The sequence below is a fragment of the Pocillopora damicornis genome, chromosome 8 (genome assembly GCF_964200805.1).
Source record: "Pocillopora damicornis chromosome 8, jaPocDami1.2, whole genome shotgun sequence".
NCBI lineage: Eukaryota > Metazoa > Cnidaria > Anthozoa > Scleractinia > Pocilloporidae > Pocillopora > Pocillopora damicornis.
Genome location: NC_142677.1, coordinates 1,836,655 through 1,861,533, shown reverse-complemented (window position 1 = coordinate 1,861,533; position 24,879 = coordinate 1,836,655). Strand labels below are relative to the sequence as shown.

The 24,879-nt window shown below is 38.5% G+C and overlaps 3 protein-coding genes across 6 annotated transcripts; 1 reads left to right on the top strand and 2 right to left on the bottom strand.

Annotated features, from left to right (window-relative positions):
* Positions 1-54: 54 nt before the first annotated feature.
* Positions 55-8,640, bottom strand: LOC113664522 (uncharacterized). Its single transcript, XM_027180129.2, has 11 exons — positions 8,408-8,640; positions 7,135-7,295; positions 6,463-6,517; positions 5,435-5,527; positions 4,601-4,668; positions 3,721-3,764; positions 3,146-3,217; positions 2,939-2,969; positions 2,240-2,352; positions 1,170-1,350; positions 55-450 (listed from the first exon to the last, which is right to left on the bottom strand). Exons 1-11 carry the CDS (start codon positions 8,435-8,437, stop codon positions 333-335), a joined length of 966 nt encoding a protein of 321 aa, XP_027035930.2. The 5' UTR covers positions 8,438-8,640; the 3' UTR covers positions 55-332.
* Positions 8,641-9,021: 381 nt separating this feature from the next.
* LOC113664519 (fibrinogen-like protein A) lies at positions 9,022-16,365 on the top strand. Of its 3 annotated transcripts, XM_089180477.1 has the most exons (4): positions 11,864-12,036; positions 12,190-12,240; positions 13,996-14,082; positions 15,475-16,365. In XM_089180477.1, exons 3-4 carry the CDS (start codon positions 14,004-14,006, stop codon positions 16,113-16,115), a joined length of 720 nt encoding a protein of 239 aa, XP_089036603.1. In that variant the 5' UTR covers positions 11,864-12,036; positions 12,190-12,240; positions 13,996-14,003; the 3' UTR covers positions 16,116-16,365. The 3 variants fall into 3 exon arrangements, with proteins under 3 accessions (XP_027035927.2, XP_089036603.1, XP_027035926.2); XM_027180126.2 differs by lacking the exons at positions 11,864-12,036; positions 12,190-12,240 and adding an exon at positions 9,022-9,212; XM_027180125.2 differs by lacking the exon at positions 12,190-12,240 and having other exon boundaries at positions 11,894-12,036.
* Positions 16,167-24,448, bottom strand: LOC113664518 (uncharacterized). Of its 2 annotated transcripts, XM_027180124.2 has the most exons (3): positions 24,271-24,432; positions 21,747-21,918; positions 16,167-21,360 (listed from the first exon to the last, which is right to left on the bottom strand). In XM_027180124.2, the coding sequence occupies exons 2-3, from the start codon at positions 21,805-21,807 to the stop codon at positions 17,342-17,344; spliced, it is 4,080 nt and encodes a 1,359-aa protein (XP_027035925.2). In that variant the 5' UTR covers positions 21,808-21,918; positions 24,271-24,432; the 3' UTR covers positions 16,167-17,341. The 2 variants fall into 2 exon arrangements, with proteins under 2 accessions (XP_027035925.2, XP_089036549.1); XM_089180423.1 differs by lacking the exon at positions 21,747-21,918 and having other exon boundaries at positions 24,271-24,448.
* Positions 24,449-24,879: the final 431 nt, after the last annotated feature.

Sequence of the window (24,879 nt, the reverse complement as noted above, 5' to 3'; positions counted from 1 at the left end):
TCCGCTGAGTTTGAGTGATTGAAGTAAAAAAGGAATCATCTCTCAGCGAATTCCAGTGAAAATTTATTAAACAGAATTATTTTACTTTATATTACTTAACTCAGCAATTTGATAAAAAACGTGTTTTAACATTACTTTAAAATTACAACATTTGTAATGAAAACATAACAAATGCGTTTCCAAATGTCTCAAATGTGAGCAAAACGGTAACAAATTCCTAGATGAAAACTTTAATTACAATAGTAAGCTAATTCCCAAAGATTTCCCAGAGGTATGGTTTGTTCCATTGTTTGACACACGGCAAAGTTACACAAACATGCACACTGTGGCGCCTAAATGGCCAGCAGTAACACAACCGGGCAGTGGTCACTCCCTTTAACACGCATGCGGATGAGACTATCGGACAACTTAGGCACCAGTCTCTCGGAAACTACAAAGTAGTCCAGGCGCCTACAATGAGAGAAAACAAACCATATCAAATACTATACTTTTATGTACGGATGAGACTTCTTGACGTTCCTTAGTAAACCCATGGCCGAGTTGATTAGTGATGTTTAAAATTAAAGTATTCAAAGTTTTGGTATTGGACTGTTAATCTGTCTTTGTTTTAGGTTTTTCGTTTCCAACAAGGAAAAAGAGTAATGACTTCAGTTATCAATGGTACACCGTCAGGAAAATTACACTAATTGACATAACATCAATACATTCCCTACTTACTCCTTTAAGGATAATGTTGTGTCAAGGAAATTGTAAAAAGTTTCAGGGAAGTGTCCTTCACAAGTTGTTTGCCAAAGTCGATAATGTTCAAAGTTTCCAGCAGAAAAGTGCAGCAGCTACGAAAAACTTTTTACTTCGAAAGATTGGTTTAAACGTTTTCTTGATTAAAAGTTTTCCAAATCAGTCTAACTGTTGTTTTTATTTGTCTCAGATGAGCGCGTTAATTTAAAACGAGAAAAGTAAAAATTGAAATGTTTAAGACATTTCAAATCAAGGAAAACTTTGAAGCGAAACATAAAAAATATGGAATACATTACGAGAAAATACGAACGTTCATCGTTACACTATTACTACAAAACGAAACACTGTAAATAGCTGCAACACAAAATGGCTGTGAGAAAATCTCGATTCGACACAAAATTTATTTAACCTTTGCATAATTTTCAACGTACCAGCCAACATTCTTTGCGCGAGCGTTCCTCATGTAAGACCAAAACGAATACTGCTTGGTTTTGTTGGGATAAAAATGACGAAAAGAATCGACAAAACCTTCTTCGAGCAACTCAGTGAAATCTTGGCGTTCTTCTTTGGTGAAGCCTGCTGTTTTTGTGTTTGTTTTCGGATTCGCTAGATCTAAAAAAAAAACAAACAAACAAACAAACAGCAATTGGTGTTGAACGTAGTAGAGCAATTTTCACTCAAGTGCGAAAAGTAATTCGGGATCGCATTGGTTTTGCTCTACTCCGCTCTGTGATTGGTCCAGAAAACTCACGCCACTCCTTCCACCAATCAGATGCAAAATTCGAACCAATTACGACTTGGTCACCCGCGTTTTCCCGCGTTTTAGGCAGTTTGGTTGTTTTTACTTTGAATTCTCACTGGTTCTTTATTCTTCTTTATACTCTGTTGGCGACGACTGATCCCCACCGTTCCCCCCTGAAAACCGTGTGATCCGCCTCCCCGAAAAACCTCCCCTGGCGATAAAAAATGACTGGTGCATAATTCAAACAAATGCTCTCAATACAGGGCGTGAAATTAACTTTTTTTTCTGATAGCCACTTGGCTCCTAAATTCTTCAAAGTGGTAGCCAATTCAAAAAAAATTGGTCGCCATTTTCAAAGACAAACAAAATCTTTCTTTACGCTGTCAGCGTTCTAGATAGGCCCTCCAAAATTAAGTTAGGGGAAAGATCTTTAACGTGCTACAAAGTAGACACTAGGATGGATGATATACAACGTTCAGGCTTATCTAAATCCAATATGGCGTCTAGTTATCGATCGAGATGCATGTGCTACGTTTTGGAAACAAACTTAACGAGGAAGTTTGCCGCGGATTTATCTTTGCAAATTTTTTGAATTCTCTATATCTCTTAGTAAGGTTATAATGAAACGTTCTAGTCGCCAATTTGGCGACTAACTTTCAGGATTTGGTCGCCAAAGTGAAAAATTTAGTCGCATTGGCGCCTGTATTAGGCGCAATTTCTCACCCTGCAATAGTGTGAATCTCCATAAGCATTACATACCTATTTCCTTATGTGCTACATTGAGGTCTCCGCATAGGATAACAGGTTTCTTATTGTCCAGTTCCTTGAGGTATTCTCGGAAATCTTTATCCCAGCCCTGGCGATACTCAAGCCTAAACACAAATCAGAGCAGTTTTCAACTGAATGTCCAAAAGCAAAATCAAATTAATCCCAGCAGTCAATCAGAACAAAGGTTTATATCATCATTAGCCAATGAGAACTCGAAGTAAACAAAGTGAAAAAATGGAAACTGCTTAAAGCGCGGGAAAACGCGAGCGACCAAGTCGCGATTGTTTTCAGCTTTGCATCTAATTGGTTGAGAGGATGGCGTGAGTTTTCTGAACCAATCACAAAGCAAAGTTCAGTACATCCAAAGCAAACCTGGATCACTATCGAGACTCAATTAAAATTGCCTTAATGTTATAGTGTTGCCAAACAAATTTGTATCATTTTTTTGTACTCTCTAAAAAACTACGGTGATGTCAAATCGACCTGTTAAACTCAGTTTAAATTCTACAGGCTAACGATGATATTTTTCAGCTTGTAGAAAGCACCTTCCATTGCAATTTTTAATCGTGGAACCCAAAAGTATACGGCTAAATATTTTTGAGCGTTTTATACAGAATAAAATTTAATTTAAAGGGAAACATTTACATACAGATGCCATATGATTTCATGGTAAAGAAACAACAACATTACCTTGTAAGTCCTCTTCCTGAATTCGGTATATCTAAATAAGAACAGACAAGATTATCAGCTGGAGGGTGTTATCATTGAGTGAAACCAAATTCCCCTGTCTAATATACAAGGAAAATTATGGCAGTTAGTAATGGGAATTACTAATTGAATCTTGGCAGTTGAGAAGTTGAGACACTATACCGTGAGACAAAGATATGAAATACTTACAGGCTGTTACTAAATAGAAGTCCTCAAATTCAGCCGTAATGACTCTTCCTTCATTGTCATGCTCCGAGATCCCTGTAGAGAAAGTAAGGAGTGTTGGACATAAACGACAAATACGTACACTACTTGCCAACTCTCACGGCTTCAGCGCTATTCTCTGTCCTCAGATCAAAAGTTTTAACTTTTAACGTTTTCTCCTGCTTCGAAAATTTTTGCCCCATCACAGCCTCGACTGACAAATTTCAAAAATTTGTCAGCGAACTTAGCTTGAAACAGACATAGGAATATAGGAATATAGGGCTTTCATATAAATAAATATATCCCAGAGACTTCTGATTTTAAAGGGAAAGCATTTAAAAGTTTATGTCAGATCTCTTCAAGATGCCTTGGGAAATTTTCAGTACGCGTTAGGAAACGTCGAGTAACTTTGAAAATGAGTTGGACCTCTACTTACCGTCTCACTCTATAGACTCAAAAATTATTTATTTCTTATCGCGCAAGAAAATAAATTAATATTGCTGTCAGTGATTATCAAGTATAATTTACTAATAAGAATACCTGTATATCATTTTACTGACCTATGCCATATGATACATTAATAGGCTTTACTTTGCTGCAAAGTCTGCAGGAACACAATAACCACCAAGTAAGTGATAACACAACTGTACGTACATTGTGAAGTATTACCGTATTTTGCAAGTTAACACCTGTCACTGCACTCAAAACATTCTTAGCGTTTCCGAAGCTGAGTTGACGGGAGGACGGCATTACTGCGAGGGCAGCGTTTATATATTCAAGGGCAGCGTTTAATTCAATAGATACAGTATGGGTAAAGAAACTACGGTCTAAAAGTTGGTCAGCTCAGTGAGCTCCAGATAAAAAGATCCCAAATCAAGCCAAGACAGCGGTCAAACGTCTGCGCATGTGTGAACGTTTTAGAGGTGGCCTCGAGGTGGCCTGCTTTCAGGCTGTTAAATACCAAGTTGTCTCACACCAGAAAACCGACAACTTTTTTAAACTTTTCTTTTAACTCTCTTTTTTTCGATAACGCTCAAAAAAAAGTAATAAATTAGCTTGACATCTGTAATTAAATACGATTTGTGTATCAGAAGTCTTGAGTTTTTCTTTTCCATATTTAACGTATCAATGTGTCTTCGCATGACAGCAGTTGTTTTTTATGTTTTCTTAGTAATATAACGTGGGAAGTTTGTGCACAGCCGGCCAATATTGATCCCTTTGCGCATGACCTACGTTTAACAGCTGTGCTGGTAAAGCATTGGTGATGTCATTGCGCATTCTCACAGTGCAGATGAAATGGTGGAGATTTGTCACCTGCAAAGGACAAACTTCTCATCCTAAAGGAGATGACATTCTCCTTGTCACCAAAAGCCAATTAAACCACTATAAACTCACACAGTAGAATAAGTTATGAATTCATGTAAGAGTCATGAAACTCACCCAACTCCACTATACCCCTTTGTTTGTCCTTCTGCCCAGTAGGTATGATATCCAGGAAGCTTTATTTCCTTAAAAAAGATACATTCAATAAAAATTTAAAGTTAAAATTAAAGTGAAATCTATGATTCAAAAGTTATGAAACGAAATTCTTCATATTTATTAGTAAGATGTACTGCAACAAATTTTCTTGCACTTACTAGCAGACATCTCAAAAAAAAAACTTTCACCTCCTGTAATAATCACCATATTTGATATCAAAAGAAAGCATTTTCATTTAAATAAGAATGACAACATTTCCAATGTGAATAATAACATTTTGATAACATGCTGCTATTCTTCTATAGGGTCAAATTGTTTGCTATGCATTTCAGTGATGTGATCCCACAGCAGTCAGTTTTCTTGAGGTTCTCCTGTTGTTGTTTTTCTTGCCTTTCCTTTCTTAATCTCTAATTAGTTCTCCTCTGAGGACAAAGGCAAAGAGGTGGTGACATCTCTGACTTGTATTTCCTTGCAAGCACACAAAGAATGTCAAGTTCCATCAAAAGTCACACACCCTTTAAATTTACAGTTAACCCTCCAACTCCCATGAGTGACCAAGACAGAATTTCTCCTTACTATATCAACACAGAATCAAGCAGACTAGTGAGGGGAATAAAGAAGAAAACTCAATCAGGGGACTACAATTTGATCCAATATCAAACTCTCCAAATTTAAATCATAAGTATTTTATTGCAGACAGTAGGGAGAATTACTAAAGAGATCTTGGGAGTTAAAGGCTTAATAAACTATATACTTTAGGTATCAGATTTGAGTAAAATTTGGGTTACTAAGGACCTTTGGAATATCTTTCTCTGGGCATTTAGTCTCCTGTATACAAAAAACATCAGCATCTTCATTTTTCATGTAAGCCAATGTTGAGCCATGTTTCTAAAGAAACAAAAAATGAAAATGAAATCCAAAAGCAATTCGCTAATTGGCTATGAAGTATTTGTAACACATTTAGGTATTTTATTCAAATCCTTGTAGCTCTGTACATATTGCAAAAAAATAAGGAAAAAATTCATACCAAAGATATCGAGATACCTATCAAATTACCTTCCACACTTTGCGAGTCTTAAATGTCAGCTAACTGGTCCTCACACAAAAGGGAACTAAACTCAAGAGCCAAATATTTTCCCATGAGGCCAATCAAACTCAGTCAATAAGCATTTTATCATATGACCACTAAATGTTGAAAATTTCAAAAATTTTGTCTTAGCTTAAATAGGATACAACAACTGGGCACTCACAGAAAACCACAAAAAAGATTCTACAATAAAAAATTTTCCTTTGTTTTTTAAGTCAGAACAATAAAAACACAAATCAGCAAAAAATGCAACTTCTTTAACTCTCTTTTTTTCTTTTATTTAATTTTTTAGTAACAAAGCTGCTGAGTGCAAGGCCAGACAGCTGTTTCTGGACTGGCTCATGTCAACGCACCCAGCCCTATACCCATCATCTTTCACTAAGGTTTTCTATGGAATTACAGACTCAGGGCTGTATGGATCATATAACAATTACATTATTATCATCTGATTGTGAGACAAAATTTGGTTTATAAAAAAAAAGTGGTAATAGATGATCATTAGACAAGGTGCCATAGTATTTCAGTCTATATTCTGTGAACATATGGGACATTTCTTAATTTTAGTCTACAACTGCAACTTTCTGATACTAACCTGCATCTTGCACAGTCACTACCCTTCAGGTGCATTTTTATAATATTAACAATAATTTTGGAAGCCTCTGCAACTGAATGACTATTACCTCTTGCTAGTAAACATTACACAAAACATAAATGCAGATCTATACAGTGTTCTTACCAGGCAAGCTCGGATTCCATTAACATTCCAAGATGAAATTTTAAAATTCCACTTCCTACAAAGATGAAAATTTTTAATAAAAATGATGATGCAAATTAAATAGTTTTAAGCAATGTATATAAAGAAAGAAAAAACTTAACCATAGGCAAATTCTAATTCTTTATCACTATGGCAACCAATTATTATGAGCACATACATCACATCACACACTGCCATTGAAAATTTATTCTGTTGCTTTTTATCTAATTTTATCTAATCTTTTTCTTCTACCCAAGGTACAGCAGATAGACTATCTGAAAAGCTCAATCAGAATTGATAGTAAAGAGTACTGGTTCTCATATTTGATAGCCTAAATGAAAGCACTGTTTTGATTTCTCACCTGAATAGAGAATAATTGTACTGTGTAGTTCTGTTCTTAAACCTTTTTGTGTCTTTTCAGGAGCTCTCAGTTAAGAAACTCCACCCATGCATGCAGGAATACAGTCATTTTCCAAAGTCAGCAAAACTGTCCAGCAATTTTTCTCAAAAAGCTTTAACTAGTAAGATTTCTTGAGAACTAAAACTGGGTTATTAGATTTTCTATTGATAAGCTTTAGTTTTTCAGTGGTTTCACTCAAAACACCATCACTGCAGCATCTACTGGGTTATCAGATAATATCATAAGTCACTTACTTGCTGGTAGATGCACATGCATAGTCGATATCCCCATCGTCCTGCCCATCCTCAACGGATTCTTCAGCTTCAACATCCGCATTCTTTGCCTTTTTAGATTTGGGTTCACCATCATCAGCTGTGTTTTTCTTAGCAGGGCGTTTCCCTTTTCCTTTGCTTCCCTTTGCAAATATTAAATAAATGATCCACAACAATATTATTTTTGGGTACTATGTATAATCTCGCCCTTTTCAACTGCTAGATCACAGTCTCTTCAGGGTCAGATAAACAATGATTCAATTTTACATGTAGTATTTAAGGGAGTATCTATCAGGATCAGATAAATAATGATTCATTTTTACATGTAGTATTTAATGGAGTGGTTCATAGGGATAAGCCAGAAATATCATTGCATTCCTGAATCAAGACTAAATTACCATTTGCAATGTGGATAAATATTACAAAGATTTAGCCAACATTAAAACAATCATGATGGGTTCTAAGGATACTTTAGAAGTTTCTGAGAAGTCATCTGATATTGAAAAGTGAAATTATTTGTGGGAAGAAAAGGGAGGTCCACAAGGTCTTTTCTGAAAAGGAGAATTTGTTTGACAGTCAGGAGCTTTTTAAATTGGTGATCATTTCCTTTATTCTTGACTTTTACATTTGATTCAAGGGTGATACTTTAAGGAGAAATTAAAAGTCAGTCACTCGCTGGAACAAATAGCCGTGGCTACATTGATATCTAAATAAATTATCATAATTTTAATTCATTATATCATCCAGAACATAATTCTGACAATTGTCGCTGATTAAATTAATTTCCTTCATTCTTTTCTCTTTGGATTTCCAAATGATTTCATCATAAAAGAAGTTTTTTTATTTGTTTTGATTCATAGCAAAACCATCGTAAAGTTTAACGAAAAATTGAGCGTTAAAAAATCAAAATACCTCAGTTGGAACATGGTAGTCAAGCAACTTGAAATCGCGATAAAAAAAAATCACGCGGTTTGATGAGTAATCAGACTTACAATTTTTTTCCTATTCCAAACATTAAAAAGGAAATCAAAAATACTTTCTGATTCTTTTTTTAAAATCAAAGAAAAGTTATACATTCAAACCAAATTTTTTGTTGCGTGGCATATGAAACACTGATAAGTACAGTGTAGCGCACATGTGCATGGAAATTCCATACCGAGTTTTGCAGTATTTGTCACATTTAAAGCTTGATTTTGCTAATCAGCTGCTAGATCTAGCTATCGATGTGTTGGTTTCCAAGTATAGAAAACCTTACCTCTGATTCTTTATTCTTTTTCGGTGGCATCCTGGCCGATTGCGATGTTCAGAGAATCTCTCTACTATTAGCGCCACAGTTCATTAGCATGTCTTGTATGCAACACGAATTGTACGTGACTGGGGGAAGGCTTGACGGAGCAGGGGTCTGGTAAGAGTCAGTCTAGCCCTATGCTTTGGGTTTTTCTGCATCTCTAGCCGATTTTCTGGTTGTGGCAGTTTTATTTGAAACTCTCGATATTTTGCTGTATCTACTTGTATCCCAGAAAACCAAAGGTGCAAACCTACTCGACACGCGTCTTGTTGGGGCTCACCCCAGTCCACTCAATGGGATAGTTTACTGTAATTTTTCTCTCGTGAAACGTGATTTTGGTTTTCAGTTATTGTCGATCCGTGTGTCGGAGACTTTGTGACTCGTGCGTGACACATGTTAGATGGTGAGTGTGAACATTATGTCAAGAGCTAGAAGCACCGCCTTTCGTGATTTTGGGACTTTGATCGGTTTGCATGATCGACGCAACCTTGAATGATCTTTTAAATCAGTGCTTAGCAACAACCAATCATAATGTAGAGAATATAGTATAAGAGAGCGATTTCTTACAAGTTATGCTCTTTACATACCCGTTGTAAATGGGTGAATACGAGAATGGATTAAAACAGTTTGATTGAGTCTAGTTCGTCAGAATTGTATCCCGAGTAAACGGGGCAAAGTTTACGAAACGTGCAGCTTGAACGAACATTAACAGTTTAAAGGGGGCAAGTTTCTAAAGAAACTGTGGTGCTGCGTCGGTGGGAGAGTATAGCAGGTAATTTAGTGTTAACAACTGAGTTGAAAACGTAAATTGGCCACCGTAAAGAGTGAAAAAGCTGACGTTTCGAGTGTTAGCCCTTCGTCAGAGCGATCGCAGCTTTGGGTTTATACATAACGCGTGATTAACGCCAAATTTAAAATGCAAAGCATAAATTTTACGTGACACGAGGATTTTTATAAAATTCGTGCGTGAAAGCAAAGAGTGAAATCTAATTCCTTACAGACCTAATTGTATTGAGGTTTCAAGAAAAACGAGTCACCTTTGAGACAAATAAAGGAGAAAATAGAAGACAATTGATCCGTGAAATTTGTTTTCAGTTTACCGTGAAACGTAAATTGCGTAAAAAAAACTTGAAAAGTTCTAATTTTTAGACGTGAATTCAAGTTGCTAAGCCTCTGATCATCACAAAGCAATTTAATATCAGCGTAGTCAAATTCAAATTAAGAAAGGACCCTCGAAGGTGAACTTCAATTATAGAAATTCCAATTAGGCCGGGAGAAACTAGATAAAGGGGGTAAGTTTCTTAGGGAAACTGTTGTTCTGCGTCGGTGGGAAAGTATAACTGGGTAATTTAGTCTTAGTCAACTGAGTTGATAACGTAAATTGGCCACCTTAAAGAGTTTGAAGGCTAACGTTCCGAGCGTTAGCCCTCCTCAGAGCGATTTGAGAAATTGTCGGTTGTGTGTGGAGTTATATGCGGAAATGGAGCTACGCTACGTGGTAATACGGTGACGAAAAAACAAGAATAGATTAGTTGAATGAAAAGCGCTCGTTAATACCGTGGAGATAAAGAGTGCCGATTTGAAAGGATAACTTTTGTTTTAGAGTTTTGCGGCTTTCCGAACTGCCTAGATGTAAGGAAAGGCCGCAAACTGCTCTATGCTGCATAGAATTATTAGGGAGATTAAAGTGTCTAACGACTGGTTTGGATGCGTCCTTCTCATTTCTTTCTACGTCTCGAAGGTGTTCTCAGAATCGGTCACCAGTGATCGTGTTTAAGGTGTTCTCAGAATCGGTCACCTGATCGTGTTTAACCAATGTAAAAATTTTTGCAATAAACGCAAGTAGTTGACATTGTCGGAGGTGCACATGAAGTGATCTCTAGGTGATCTCAATGGATCGACATTTTCTCTACGTTATGAATGAAAGGACAAGTTTTGCATCGTAAGCGAGTGCATTTGAAAGTTCCAGATTGGTCATTGGTTTGAAATGAACTTCTGACCAAAAAGTTGCCTATGTTTTTGTCACGTTTGAATGAAATTGATGAATGTTACGAAAAGATAGTACCAATCTCTCAATCGTTTTGAAGTGATTCAAAGTTTTTGAGAATGAAAGATTTAACTGCGTGGTTGTAAGAGTTAAATGTGAGAGTGAATGGAATGCGATCAGCATTTCCCTTCTCAGCCGTTTGTAGTGCTGACGGTCGATCAATTTGTTGGGTGTGGTGGTGACCCACTTGAACGACAGAAACAGGATAGCCACGTTTATCGAAAAACTGGCACATTGCTCCTGATTTTTTCGGAAAAATCAGAGTCGTCACTACATAAACGACGAAGTCTGAGAAACTGTGAAATAGGTATGGAGTTAGACATAGTTTGAAGCTACACTGGTTTGCAGATTTAATGAATGTAACCGAAGAAGTTACAATTCATAGACCCAACGTTTCGACACTCCTGTCTGGTGCCTTCATCAGGGGTGATCCTGACGCCTATTTACACCTCGTCAGAAAAAAAAGGCCGCTAATTAGTGATCATATATAAGGACCTCTTGTTGCAGCGTTTAGATCACCCCTGATGAAGGCACTAGACAGGAGTGTCGAAACGTTGGGTCTATGAATTGTAACTTCTTCGGTTACATTCATTAAATCTGCAAACCAGTGTAGCTTCAAACTATGTCTGATTGTCCACCTGGTTGCCGTGTCAACTTTAATATATTTTAGGTATGGAGTTCTTGACGTGTGATGGATGCGCAGATGAATATAGCAAGTAACTATGTGAATAAAGAAACTTTAGAATCGCTGACAAAAGGAATTTTTAGTCTGACCTAACACCCCCGATACAAAAAATATAAACAAAAAATATGTTCTTTTCGCGCACGGTTTTTTCAACTCAATGGTTCCATAACTGAATACATTTCTCAGTATTTTATTAGAGCTCGTAAATTTTAAAGCGGCACCAATCAAAATATGAGTGTTCATTTAGGATGTGTGAAAAGCAATTTAAAATTGGGCCATTAGCAGTTAGGAAGATAATTGTCAGTTGACACGTAGAATCGAAAAATTCAGGAATCGAGGAAAAGTGCTTGATGGTATGCCGATCGAAATACAGGACGCCTTTTCCAAAAGCGTTTCTGCTCTGTTATTTTTATGTGCCAAACAAACAAACGAGAATCTTTTAGGGAAAAAAATACCGTATTTTATTAACTTTCGTTCTTTACTTTTCACCCAGAATCACTTCGATAGATATTTTTTTGAGTATAATGACTCAGATACTTTAAAAATTCCAACCGTCTTTTTGATAGACTGTCGGTCGCAGTCAACATTGAATGAGCATTTAACAGAATTGCACGAAGTACAACATCAAGCAAGAAAATCTGGTTGCTGCTGAAAATTTAACGCATCCAATGGCAACCCGTTTAGCTATGCATGCATGAAAGATCCCCGCTGAAATTGATCCAAACAAATGGAAACTCAGGCCGCTTAAGAATCTAATTGATTTTAAATCCCCGTGTCTATGTTCAGTGACTTTCTTCACTCATTTTCGAAGAGAGGTGAAGCTATAATTGGAAGCAAAGAAAAGTTGTTTCGCAAGAGAGAAAAGTAAGTTTGACTATAACTGAAGCAGAACTTATTACTCAGGTTGGAACAACCTTAACAAGTATTAGTTCGTTCATAGTCAACCTCGAATGAAAGAAGACAACATTCTTGTTCTAGCGTCGAGTTTAAACAAACAATCTTCTTCTTTCGCCCAAGGTACAGCAAATAGACTATCTGGAAAGCTCAATCAGAATTAATCGTAAAAAGGTACTGCTGTCATATTTTATAGCTTTGAAAGCGCTGTTTTGATTTTTTACCTGAACAGCGAATAATCGTACTACGTAGTTCCGTATTTAATTTAAACATTTCTGCGTCTTATCAAGAGCTTTCCCATAGGAAACTTCCTACCATGCGTGTAGAAATACAGCCATTTTCAAAACTCATCAACACCGTCCAGCATTTTTTTTTGGAAAACGCTAATATCCACTAAAAGTAAAGAGAGACGTTGTTAATATGTTTCAACTAATAGTAAATTACATTAGTCTTTCTCTGCCCGATTACCAAGCTTTAACTTTACATTCCATATTTCTATGTATAAACCTGCGTTGATCTGAATATTAATTTCACTTCTTGAATCTTTTCAATGACCATTCAAGTTTGCGTCACAATTTTCCATCAAATTTCTTTCAAATTTGAACTGTTAATGATCAATTAAATTGAAAGGCTGAACTTTGGTAACACCACTCTTCTTCGTTTACATTCCACGCCAATGCAAAAATTGAGTTTTCTATCGAAAGCTCGGCGGGAGACCAGCTCTCTCGAAAACCAGTCAAGCCTTTTTAAAAGAGAACCACTGTGAATCGCAAATCGAAATAAATTCTCAGGCTGGTTCGAGCTTAAAATGAACTCTTAGCGATAAAATTTTTCGCCGGATGGAAAACAGCTTTCACTTCAACAAGAAAAACTTCAAGTATTCGTGAAGTCAAATCAGGTATTCGTTGAAATACAATCATTCCAACGAAATAAGACACAGTATTTTTATTTCTTTATTGAATTTCTGCCACTCCTGCGTCAGCTTTATTGTTGGTCATTCTACAAACTATTGCGAAATGCCTAATCCAGTCGCAAAGAGGTTTACTGTTTTAAACAATTTGCTCTGCGATCTCAGTTATTTTAATTTCGCTTTAATCGGACAATTTGACGTGAGCTTTCTCGCGAACTCAATATTTAGGATTTTGCATGATTAAGTAGCTAGTTTGACACGCTTTGTTCCGAAAATTTCCCCTGGACTGGCTGGGAAGGGAAAGATTGTTTAATCAAGAGCGTTCAATATACGAGGATGTTCCTCAGGTAGCTGAAGGGTTCTTTATTCCTGTTCGTTCCTTATGTAAGGGTAGAGAAACTCGTACCTACCCAACTTTTAGCTATATCAGGGTTACACCATAATACTAAGAATTAATCTTCGACCGCTTGTCATAGTCTTCTGATATATTTTTCATTCCGACCACACTCACAAGAGACGCTCAATGTGAAATTCTTTTTTTTTAGGACGAGTCAGTCAGTCTTCTAGTATTCGCATCCTGATACAATCTTAACGTGTGCACACTGAAATTTGGGGTTTTACAAAAATAATCTGTGCTACGCCAGGTCCGAAAAAGCACTTTAAAAAAAACACTTTTGAGATGTGGTCAAAAAATGCGTGGAAACGTATTCCTCATCTAATCCAGCAGCACAATACCCCGAGGAAAGGGTAAACTAACCTGACTGGACTACTAATCACAAAGAAAAATCAGTGATTGTAGATGATATTTTGCAGGGAGTTGGAAAACCAAAATCACAACAAATATAAAACGAAAGTAGTCAAGCATAAGACTGATCGACCTAGAAAGACTTGATTTTTCCTCTAAACTCCCATCATACCACGCGAACGTCTTCAACGTGCCATCAAAATATTAATTTCTGACCAATTCGTTCCCACGTCACTCAAACGTTAGAAATTACATTATTTGTTATCGTTCACAGACACTGAAATGGATGTAACAAGCTTGTGGTTGATAATCATGATGTCATCCCTCGCATTTACTAAACCTGCCGAAGGTTTACCAAAAGGTAGGCCAACTTTTAATTGCGCTATGATTTCTGGGACATATTTTCCCAACTATTGTTTCATGAAAGATGGTCTGCACGTCAAATGGGCAAGGAGGGGGAAGGGTTCACAGTATGTCATAGCCTGAGTACGTAACAGATTGTGAGTTACTTTAAGTGTGAATGGGGGGGGGGGAGGGAAGGGGGAAGAGGGACAAGTTTACCAGATGAATATCTGAGGCTGGAAAAAAAATTTTGGCGGAAGATTCTTCGCGAGTCAGGATCATAACATCTGTTTCCCTTTATTAGGGCTAACGCCCTGTGGTTTATTCATGGGTTTAAGTTGCACTTTAATTTACACTTCAGAGTTAATTCTCTGTTTCACCATTTGTGTTCCCAGTGCTACGCGGCACAACATTCATATGTACCCTTACTTTCTCTTCGCCGCGATTCACCATCCTAAATCGTCCCCGACTTTCTCTGTGCGACCTCATAGCTCAGTCGGCAGAGTAACGGTAGATCTAATCCGGAGGTCGTGGGTTCGATTCCCACCGAGGTCAAAAGATTTTTTCTTTGCCTCGTGTGGTTCCCTGTTTCCCTTTATTAGGGCTAACGCCCTGTGGGTTATTCATGGGTTTAAGTTGCACTTTAATTTACACTTCAGAGTTAATTCTCTGTTTCACCATTCATAACATCTATAGTTTGTTGACTAAAAATTATCACAAAGGGGGGGGGGAGGGAGTGGTCAAGGGGAACCCATGTCTTCCCCCCACCTCCCAACAACGCCCTTAGTAATCCTCAGTGTGACGGCTGTATTGAGCAGTTTTGAGGCATCTACAAACGTAAGCTACGATTTGGTTTTTTGCCTCATTAGATTTTTTTCAGTCAATAATTTTATATTCACCTAAAACTATAAAATGTGAAAACGCGCGAGCCAAAGTTCAATATCAGTAAAAATTGCTAAAGCTGTTTAATTAAAAAAAAAAGTCTCTTAGATGTGGTAGATTACGATAGGGACCTTCAGTAAACCATGACGGCGACGGCAAGGAAAACGTGGCAAAACAAAAGATCTAATGGGCAGAACAATAGCTCAGTACGTGCGTTTTAAAACTTTGTACATTTCTTGCATAACAATGTGAAACCACTACAATTTGCGTCGTCTGCGAACGGAAAGCGCGACGTCAAGTTATTTTGATTTTAATTTGGAATCTTTCTAACTGAAAAAGGAAATTCCTTTTTCTAATCAACGCCTTCCTTGGCGTTGCCTTACTGACTGCTCAAGATCCCAATAAATTTGAAGAAAGTCGCACTGTGCTTCCACAATGTCAAATCTCTTGTCCATAGACAAACAAGGACGTTTGATGCCTTAACAAATGAAGTAATACTTTATTGAAAAACACTGACTTATCCCAACAGACTGCTCCGAAGTTACCGAATCCCGAACTGGCTTGTACCGCATCGACCCCGATGGGAAAGGCGCGATCAAGGTGTTTTGCGACATGAAAACAGATGGAGGTGGTTGGACAGTTTTCCAGAGAAGGATCAACAACAAGGAGGACTTCTCTCGGAATTGGACCGAATACAGAAACGGTTTTGGTAGGCTGGGAAGGAGGACAAGTTTTTGGCTTGGAAATGAAAACCTCCATCGATTGACATTCAATCGTACGGTTGCTTTACGAGTGGAGCTGGAGGCCTGGGATCACCCCCACAAAACGTTTACTACCACGTATAAGAAATTTAATGTTGGTGACGAAGCCTCCCTGTACCAAATAACATTAAGCAAGGGGAAAGGCTCTGCTGGTGATGCTCTCCGTCCGCACAGGTCCATGTACTTCTCCACCAAAGACAAGGACAATGATAAGTCTAAGAGCAACTGTGCCGAGCGCTTTAAGGGAGGATGGTGGTACAAAAGTTGCCTTTACTGCAATCTGAATGGGGAGTACATAAACCGAGAAGATAGAGCCCCCCATCACTTTGGTATCGTTTGGCGGAAGAAGAAGCTGAGGAAAGAAACTTCTCTGAAGTTCAGTGAAATGAAGTTAAAGCCGCTAAAGTGAGTGGTCTGGGGAGAGAGTTTAAAGTAACTTACAGAGATTCTTTAGCGGATAATAATGAGAAATAACAGTTTAGTTATAATGACTGGTAAATATATAGTCATGTAACGGCCAATATTTACAAGGGTTATATAAACACGCTACTGCATTGAGTGTAAAATGGCTGCCGGTGAAATAAAGGTTATCTAAGGTGTGACGAAAGTCTACGGGGGATTTTCAGGTAGATAATTACGTAAATAAACCAAATCAGATCGCATTCTCAAAAAATTTAATACGTTGACCGATGGAAACCTCCGATACAAAACTGAAAATCTATGGTTAACGAGACAAAAAAAACTGCATTTATGTAGTATTGGGATACCTGAAGGTTTTTTGACTCATCACTGACCAATTGTCAAATCTTTACGCACGTAAAACTGATAAACTGGTCATCAGTAACTATTTGTGTTTAAAAAGCGAATATTTTTTGGAGCTCGAAGAGAGAAAGAGAAGTAACGAAAAAAGCGGCTACTTTCTATTCGGTCCGGGCCACTCACATATGTAGAGCGAAAAGCGTAAATTGAAACTCGGAAAATCTTATTGTTAACCTCGAACTGAGCTGTCAATCCCTGATAAACATGGTGAACCCTCAAACTCTGTGGCGTCACATGAAAATGATAATCCGAGACTTCAAAGTTGACCGTAGCCAAAATAAACAATATTGGATTTAATTTCTTGTCCGAGTCTCATAGATGAATTGACACTGTGTTTTACTCAAAGAAAATGTAAGTTCAAAGCGCAACTGACGCAAACCAACTAAAGACCTAAAAAGATTTCATTGATGTGAAAATTTCGAGTCACGACGCACGGCTCCTAGCGCACCGATAACTTTCTGCTCCCTACAAAATGCAAAATGTTCGTTCTGTCTCTGTGAGGGTATAGTTTACACAATATCTATAAAATATATGTCTCTGATAAGTGACTTCAGTACAACAATAATTAGCCGAAGGCCAATCATAACACCTTCCCAACACAGGGACAGTTTGCTTCCATCTTCTAGGAATAACTAGGAAGCCACCTTCGAAAAGATTTTCTAAAGGAAGGAAGAAGACTGACTCCGAATCAAAGACAGAGTTTTTCTTGGTAGATATTAAGCCGGTTCATTTGTTTCTTAATTTGCTGCTTTCTCTGTTGATTTGAACGATGCGGATGAGTGCTTTTCCTCGCAGATAGGCTGCACAGTAGTATGGTCATCTTTTACCACCAATTGTAGCCTTGTCTTGATCTAAGTGAACTGCCATTAGTGATCTCTTCTCTTCTGTCTGGTTCTTGGAACGCGCACAAAAGGAGTTCAAGATTCTGTACATCGCACGAATACTCACAACGTTTATTCGGAACAATAGAGAGACAACAGCCACGACCAGTACCAGCAAAAAACATGTGGGCACTAAGCTGAGAATTACGAGCTCAACCACTTGCAAAACATTCCACCAATGTCGAAAGGCCTTGTCGTCGATTGAAACACCCAACGAAACAAACGAAGCAAAGAACACGTTCACAGATCCCAAAACAACAATAAAAGCCAGTGAAATGGTCTCAATTACGTTTGCAATACCATCACGAAATGGCAGAGTTAAAGTGTGGTGAATAAGAAACAAAACACTTAGCAAATTCATAATGACGACTCGAGGCAATGGGTCGCTGACGAATGACTTCAGCGCAGCAAGAATCAGTCGACGGCCAATCATGACACTTTCCCAACAGAGGCACAGTTTACTTCCTTCATCAGGTCTTTTAAAGGAGTCATAGAGAACTATTTCCAGATACCTTTTTGAATCTTGCCGAGGCGCAATTTCAGGGACTGTGCCTCTCAACGTTGCACGCAACACACCATAAGACCAATAGAATAGCAGTGGCAGGGGCAAAAAACAAGCCACAAGGAAAGTCTTCACGGAAATAGTGTCATCGTATAGCTTACAAGAGCCCCAAAGGAGGACAAACAAAAAAGGTACCACGTAACCACAAACAAATCCCGTCAAAAGACGCTGCCACCATTGAAAACAAACAATGCTGCCATCAAAAAACAAACGCTTCTCCCCACCAATATCAACACAACGCAACAAACTGAAGCTTTTGGTTGCTATGATTGTATACCCTAGCAAAGTAGCTTGCAAGATGCCACCTATATATGGACCAGGAGATGGATTCCCTTTGCCACGGAGCTTCTGAAAACCACAAAGCACGCAATACAAAGCACATATTACAAGCAACGTGCAAACAACGTGAGATTCTAACAATAGCTGCTCTGTTACCACCGAGAGACCAGTAAATGGACAATTGAATCCCTGAAGAGAACCAGATCTGAAGTTGAACACGCCAACTATTGGTTCAATGATTTTGTCTTTTATAGCCAACTGGGATGAGCCAGAGATAAGAACAAGATTTGCTGCTTGATAAAAGTAAAAAAGAATCTTCAGATACCCTTGCTCGAAGATGACCTTCTGGCCCACGGGCTCTTTCCGCTTGAACCACAAGATCTGACGCTTAATCCAAGGTACCACCGGAGGCCTAAACGTTAAGTACAAAGCCCAGAGTGATACATAAACTAAAGCTATGGCCCAGTACCAATAAATATTGCACGGGTCTAATGGTATGCATTCTGTAGAGTAAAGAGTCTTTGTGTAGTTGTCTTTACACTTCCCACACAATTGGCCAGACCGGTTTCCTTGACAACTGTTATATTCAGGAAAGTCTTCTTCCGTCGGCTGGCTACAATACCCCATAGGACACATGGTGAACCTTAGCAGCGAAGAGTTTCGCTGCTCTTTGAAGCCCCAAAAGTCACGTTTGGCGACTATATGTTTAGTACAGTTTGCACCAAATGGGCAAGGATGACACTGAAATGGTGAAACAAACTGGGTTCCTCTGGCTCGACCACGTTGCAGACTATAGGAATTTCCCTCACAAACAGAGCATCTCAATTGAATACCAGAGACTCCACCATGACGATGAGACGCGCAAGGTCGGTCTGGAGTGGACAGGATACCAGGCATACAATTAATATTAATTTTACTTCCAACAGGACAAATAAACTCCACTGGGAAGCTGTCGTTTCCAAGCATTACCTTACCACTGATGCTGGTCGCCATCATCAAACCTTTATCACGACTGTACGCCTTGCTTTCCACTGTTGTGTTGGACATAACCAGAGTTTCTATATCAACTATGTCAATAAGTGAAGAATGGTCAGAGTGATACATTCCGTTGATTAATCGTGGCTTGTTTCCGGTTTGCTTATAAATGCTGTCTAGTATCGTCAAATTGTTTGTTTTCAGCGCGTATACATGATCACCGTAACGTTGGGCGAAATTGTCAAAAAAATGACAATTCCGAATTTTTGTCTTGCAGTTAGCTAAGTACACAGCTCCACCACTAATCAATGCTATATTACTTTTAAATGTTGTGTTCTGAATGATCGCATATGATCCTTGTTGCCATTGTTCCGGTTTGCATTTCATATAATCCGAAATAACAAGGGCCCCTCCAAATGATCCACTTAAAGGGTAATTACCCACAAATGACGAATCTAGGATTTCAACGTTTTTCACATTGTGAAATATCGCCAAGGCATTTGCTAAGTTATTTGCAAAGCTACAATTATGTATTTTTAAGGATGAGCTGGATCCAACAATGGTACATCCGCCTAACAAACCCCTACTCCGTTCGATTATTACTTTCTCGATAATAACGCTACTTTGATCGATCACGTTTACATAAATGGCACCACCTGCAATTGCTGCAGTGTTGTTGGTAAATATTGACCCACGGATTATAACACCAATATTGCTGTGCATTTGTTGAGATTTATCACCAGTAACTGGCTTGACTTGGATGGCTCCACCTTTATCAACAGGAGCCTCGTTAGATATAAAGAAGCTGTTGCTTATAGTAACAACACCAAGATTTCCTCCATCATAAACGATGCTTAGCGCTCCACCAGAAAGCGCGCTGCAATTGTTAAATCTTACATTTCTAACTACAACCTCTAAATCATTGTCTTTCTTTTCATTTTCGTTTTTGAAATAATTGGAAATAGTGGAGATGACACGGAGATCTACTGCTCCTCCATTTCCTTTCACAGCCCTGTTACCTGTAAAAGTACTGCTTGTTAAAGTACACCTGACTCTAGCGCATTCAGTTTCGATAGCTCCGCCATTATCTTGATTAACGGTATTGTTGATAACTGATGAGTTTGATATTTTCAGCTCACATTCACCAGATCCCTTTAAGGATACAACCCCTCCATATCTTGCCGATCGGTGACGGTTGAAACGTGAATTAGAGATTTGCAATAAAATGTTGGTTGCAGACATATTTAGTGTTCTTGCATTTTGAGCTGTCAAGTTGCTTGAGTTGATAGAAATACTCACATTTTGGCAATTGAAGGTAAACTCACTGTTCCTCTGATGATCAATCAATTTTTCCTTTATCGGTAATGGTCGGTTGTTTATGGATTTCACCTCATGGTATTGAGAGTATTGCTCACCATTTTTGAACCGGAGGTAAATGAGGCCTTTTGAGTTGTACGTGTTCCCGGAAAATGTTACAGTTTCCACAACGATAAAACAGTTTACAGTCTTTTTGTTACCTGGAGATTCAGTGAAGGAAATGAAATTTCCGCCTTTGGCAATGTTGTTTTCGGACATAGTAGAATTCTTTAAAATGAAGTTTTGTTGTATAATTGGAGATCCAATCCTTGAATCCGTGACAAAAATTGAGATGCATTCCATGTTTTTAACAAACTTTGAATCGGTAATAACAATATCAGACACCACTCTTCTGTTTATCACAAACTTCACGCCATGTTTGCTGCCAACGAATTGGCAGCCATAAATGTTAGCGGAAGAGTCTTGAAAGTACACCAAGCTGTCATTTACGAATAGCCCTGATAGTGTAACATTTATCTGCGTGGCGTTTCCGGAGCCGTCGAATGTCAAACTTGCCCCCTCAGAGCATCTTATATGCGGAGGCGTGGGTCCAATTCCTACCAAGGCAAGGCTTTTATTGATATAAAGCCCCGGATGTTGTGTTGATTGACAGTTATAGGGATCTTGGTCAGTGTTGATACCATCCAGGTAAATTATATCCCCGTCTGAAGCCAAAGACACTGCCCTCCAAATGGTTTTACATGGTTCTGTTTGATCACATGACCAGCTGTCATTCCCTGTTGCGCGCGAAGTATATAAGTTGGTTGCTTTAGAGACGCGACCTGTGGGAATAAAGATGCCATCTTATTCCACATGCAGTGTTATGCTTGAAAGCCTTATATCTCTATGTTTAAAAGACAGACTGAAATCCAATGTTTGAAAAGATAAGATCGAAGTGGTATTACTCGTCTCAAACCCTTTTTTGAATTTGTTTCGTCAGTCTCAAAGGTTGACACCAGGCTAGTATGTGGACTTAAGCTTTCGGCCGTTTTTTTTTTTCGGGGGAAATTATGACTAGATTTTCTTCACCAGCTTTTAAAAGCTTTTGGGCATGTGTCTGTGAGATCTTAGAAAATATCTTCTTACCTAGAGACACAAGGGTCTATACTTCTACCAAACAAGACCTGGTCATTCCAGCACAATAATTGTGTTTCATAAGAAAACATACCTTGAACAATGGCACTTAGCAAGAAGTAAAGAGTAATGCGGTGCATGCAATTCCAGTTCATTCTTAACAATTTTCAGCGTGTAGTTTTGTCTCGTTGATAGAGGTACATAGCCATCGGTAAAGTTGATATGAATAAAAATGCCACTATAAACAGCAGAAGAACTGCAAGACCCTGCAGGTACAGAACAGAGAATTGCAATGTGCACACCTTAAAAGACATTCTACAGAGGCTAAAGAACGGCACGCGCATGGAACAGCTAGCCATTGAAAGGGAAAAAAAAGTGGAGTGAAATAAGATGGTGTTTATTGATCAGGGCCGGATTGTTCGTAGTCGGGTTAATATAACCCACGGTTAGTGTAAAATCTGATTTCAGACCTGAAAGCTTTAAAAGAAAAATCAGTAAAATTTTTTGTCTAAAATTGATAATTGGATACTCTAAAAGGAATAGAAAAAGTTATCCTATGAAGGCTTTTGAACAAAAGAATAGAGAAACTCAGAACAAACTTTAACCATGGGTTAACGCTGATCGGCCTTGGGAAAAACTTGGCCTAGTATCGTTATAAAACGTAGGTGGACACTTAAGCCAAATGCAACTTGTTCCATCCTGTTCCAAGTTCTCGATCAGTAGATAAAGGGGGAAACATTTCCTACGAAACTGTGGCGCTGCGTCGCTCAGGGCATTACAGGATAATCGTGTTTCATCGGTTAAGTTTTGTTATGTGAATTTGTCACCGTAAACAGTGTCAACCATATCACCTCAATCGATAAAACCAAAATATCTCGATTAGTGGAGGCGAGTGAAACAACAGTTTAGTAACAAACAGTGGTTGTTCTTGTCAGGGAAACTGCTACGCACACTTACTTTTGCGCTGATTTTCGCTGACCGAGACTCCCTACCAGGTAAATGTAGTTGATAAGGAATTAGTAGCTAACAAGGTGATCTAGCCTGCCGTCGGATTAACAATGATGAAAGACTGAAAACAAACTAATTCTTCGGTATTATTTGCGTTTTTAAGTTGTATTCCGTAAGTGTCACTTTCAGAGCTTTTTATAACTTTTTTTATGAAACTTTAATTTGTTGAAAAGAAAATGTCCTTAAAAAAATGGCAAAAACGTCTTCTTTAAAATTACTTTGGTGCAAGCATGTAGTGCAATTGGGATTTTTAGCCCAAGTGTTTATTTTGTAAGACATATTAATGCCATCGGATGTAATGCCTACTGAGAGAATATTTCTGAAAGGTCTATAGACGTCTGCCAACGGATGGAATGCCCACTGAGGGTATATTTCTGAAAGATCTCTGGTCGTCTGTATGACCTAAGGGTGCCTCAAGTGTCTGGGTTATCATGCTGATGATTGATTTTTGCATAGTAATATTTGTGCATTATCGGTCCTTGTGCGGAACAATTTTCCAAATTATCCTCAGTGAAATGTAATTTTAATTAAAAGCATGTCCAGAGGAAAAAAACATAAAGAAAGATTTATTCCGGTATACCAGACTATTGTCCTAAGCCGGTCGGGCTTTCTTACATTACCAACAGGCATTTCAAATTGTAAAGTCGGTTACACACCTGGCGATTTTATAAGCCGATCGGCGCGAAGTTGATCGCCGGCGAAAATCGCCGTTATCTGGCATGATTTTCAACGCCGATCACGGCGATCGGCGAACAACGCCATCGCTACAGCAGGTACACTTGGCCTATTTCGTCGATCACCGTGGTCGGTGAAAATCGCTAAGTGTATGTGTCGCCGGCAAGTAACTTATCAATCACATGCCAGGAGATCTCCTATGGATACAACCTGGAAGTTCCAGGCGACAGGTTGCCGCTGGGAAAACAACTGGAGCGGATGTAGTGTATTGCGTTACATAAGGTCACATAGCGTCACTACTGTAAGGAACTTTCAGTCGTGCCGTAAATCTACTCTCCTAAGTGAAAGTAAAATAACTGATTACGAGTATTGTACGCTAAATATATTTTCTTAATTATTGAACAAAAGACAGTTGAATCAGAGGAATGAGAGAGATCACTTGACCAATGACTACTCTACAGCGGATGTAAGGTTGGGAGGGATGCAAATTTCGATCACTTTTCAGATAAAAAATTTAAAAAAAAAAAAAAAAACTCATACGAATTTTGTTCTTTTCGGCCTGAGGAAGATAAGAAAGTGAGAAATTGAATAGTAACGCGCAACCGTTGCAATAATTTTTGCGTCAGACACGTTTAAAAAAAACCATACAGATGGTCCGATAGGTGGAGGGGGGGGGGGGGGGGAGGTGTCTGAACTCCCTTGAACCCGGACGCCACTGATCAGACAATACAATTTTCCTTACCCATTAATAAGAAAATGTGTGGAGATATCTCTTTTATATACTCAGTATACATGTTGTTTAAATTCACGTACTCTGTAATAATCTTCAATGCTACAATACGGGTGAATAGACGCATTATAGTTTTGATCACGACTTTTGGTTCAAATATACCGTGAGCTACTGAAGAGACACAGATATCCCTACAGAACCTCACCTTGAACGATGAAACACATCAGGAAGAGAACTGTAAATCGGTTATTGGATTCCTCAGCGTTTTTGTTAATATTTCTTAAGATGACAATGGATGGATGGCGAAATTCAGCAATGTTCACTTCTTCATTGGAGCTCGTGTAATTAGTTAACTGTGGTCATGTGCGCTCCACAAAAGTTCTACGCGTGATTACACTCCCACTCCCGTGTCAGTGCACGCACGGACACATGGGGCGCAATCAACACGGCTCCTCGAGGTAAAGAAATTGGTAAACAAATAAGTAGATAAATAAATAAACAAACAAACAAATAATAACTTTATCTTAGGTCTGGTCGAGGGCCCTGAGATAATTCGATATTCAGGACGAAAGAACAAACCTACTTCAGGGAACGTGTCATCCGGAGATAACGGGAATATTTGGGGTTATCCTGGATCGAGACTTATGGGAATATTCCTCAAACATCTAAATTTAAAAAACGCCAAGCTAGTCCAAAGTGTAGAAACCATGTACTGCTTCTATGAAAACTGACCAATCACCACCAATGGATAGTTTGTCATCGGATCACCGGATAGTCGCAGTTTAGTCGAGTGTCTGAAGGATCACAATACTCT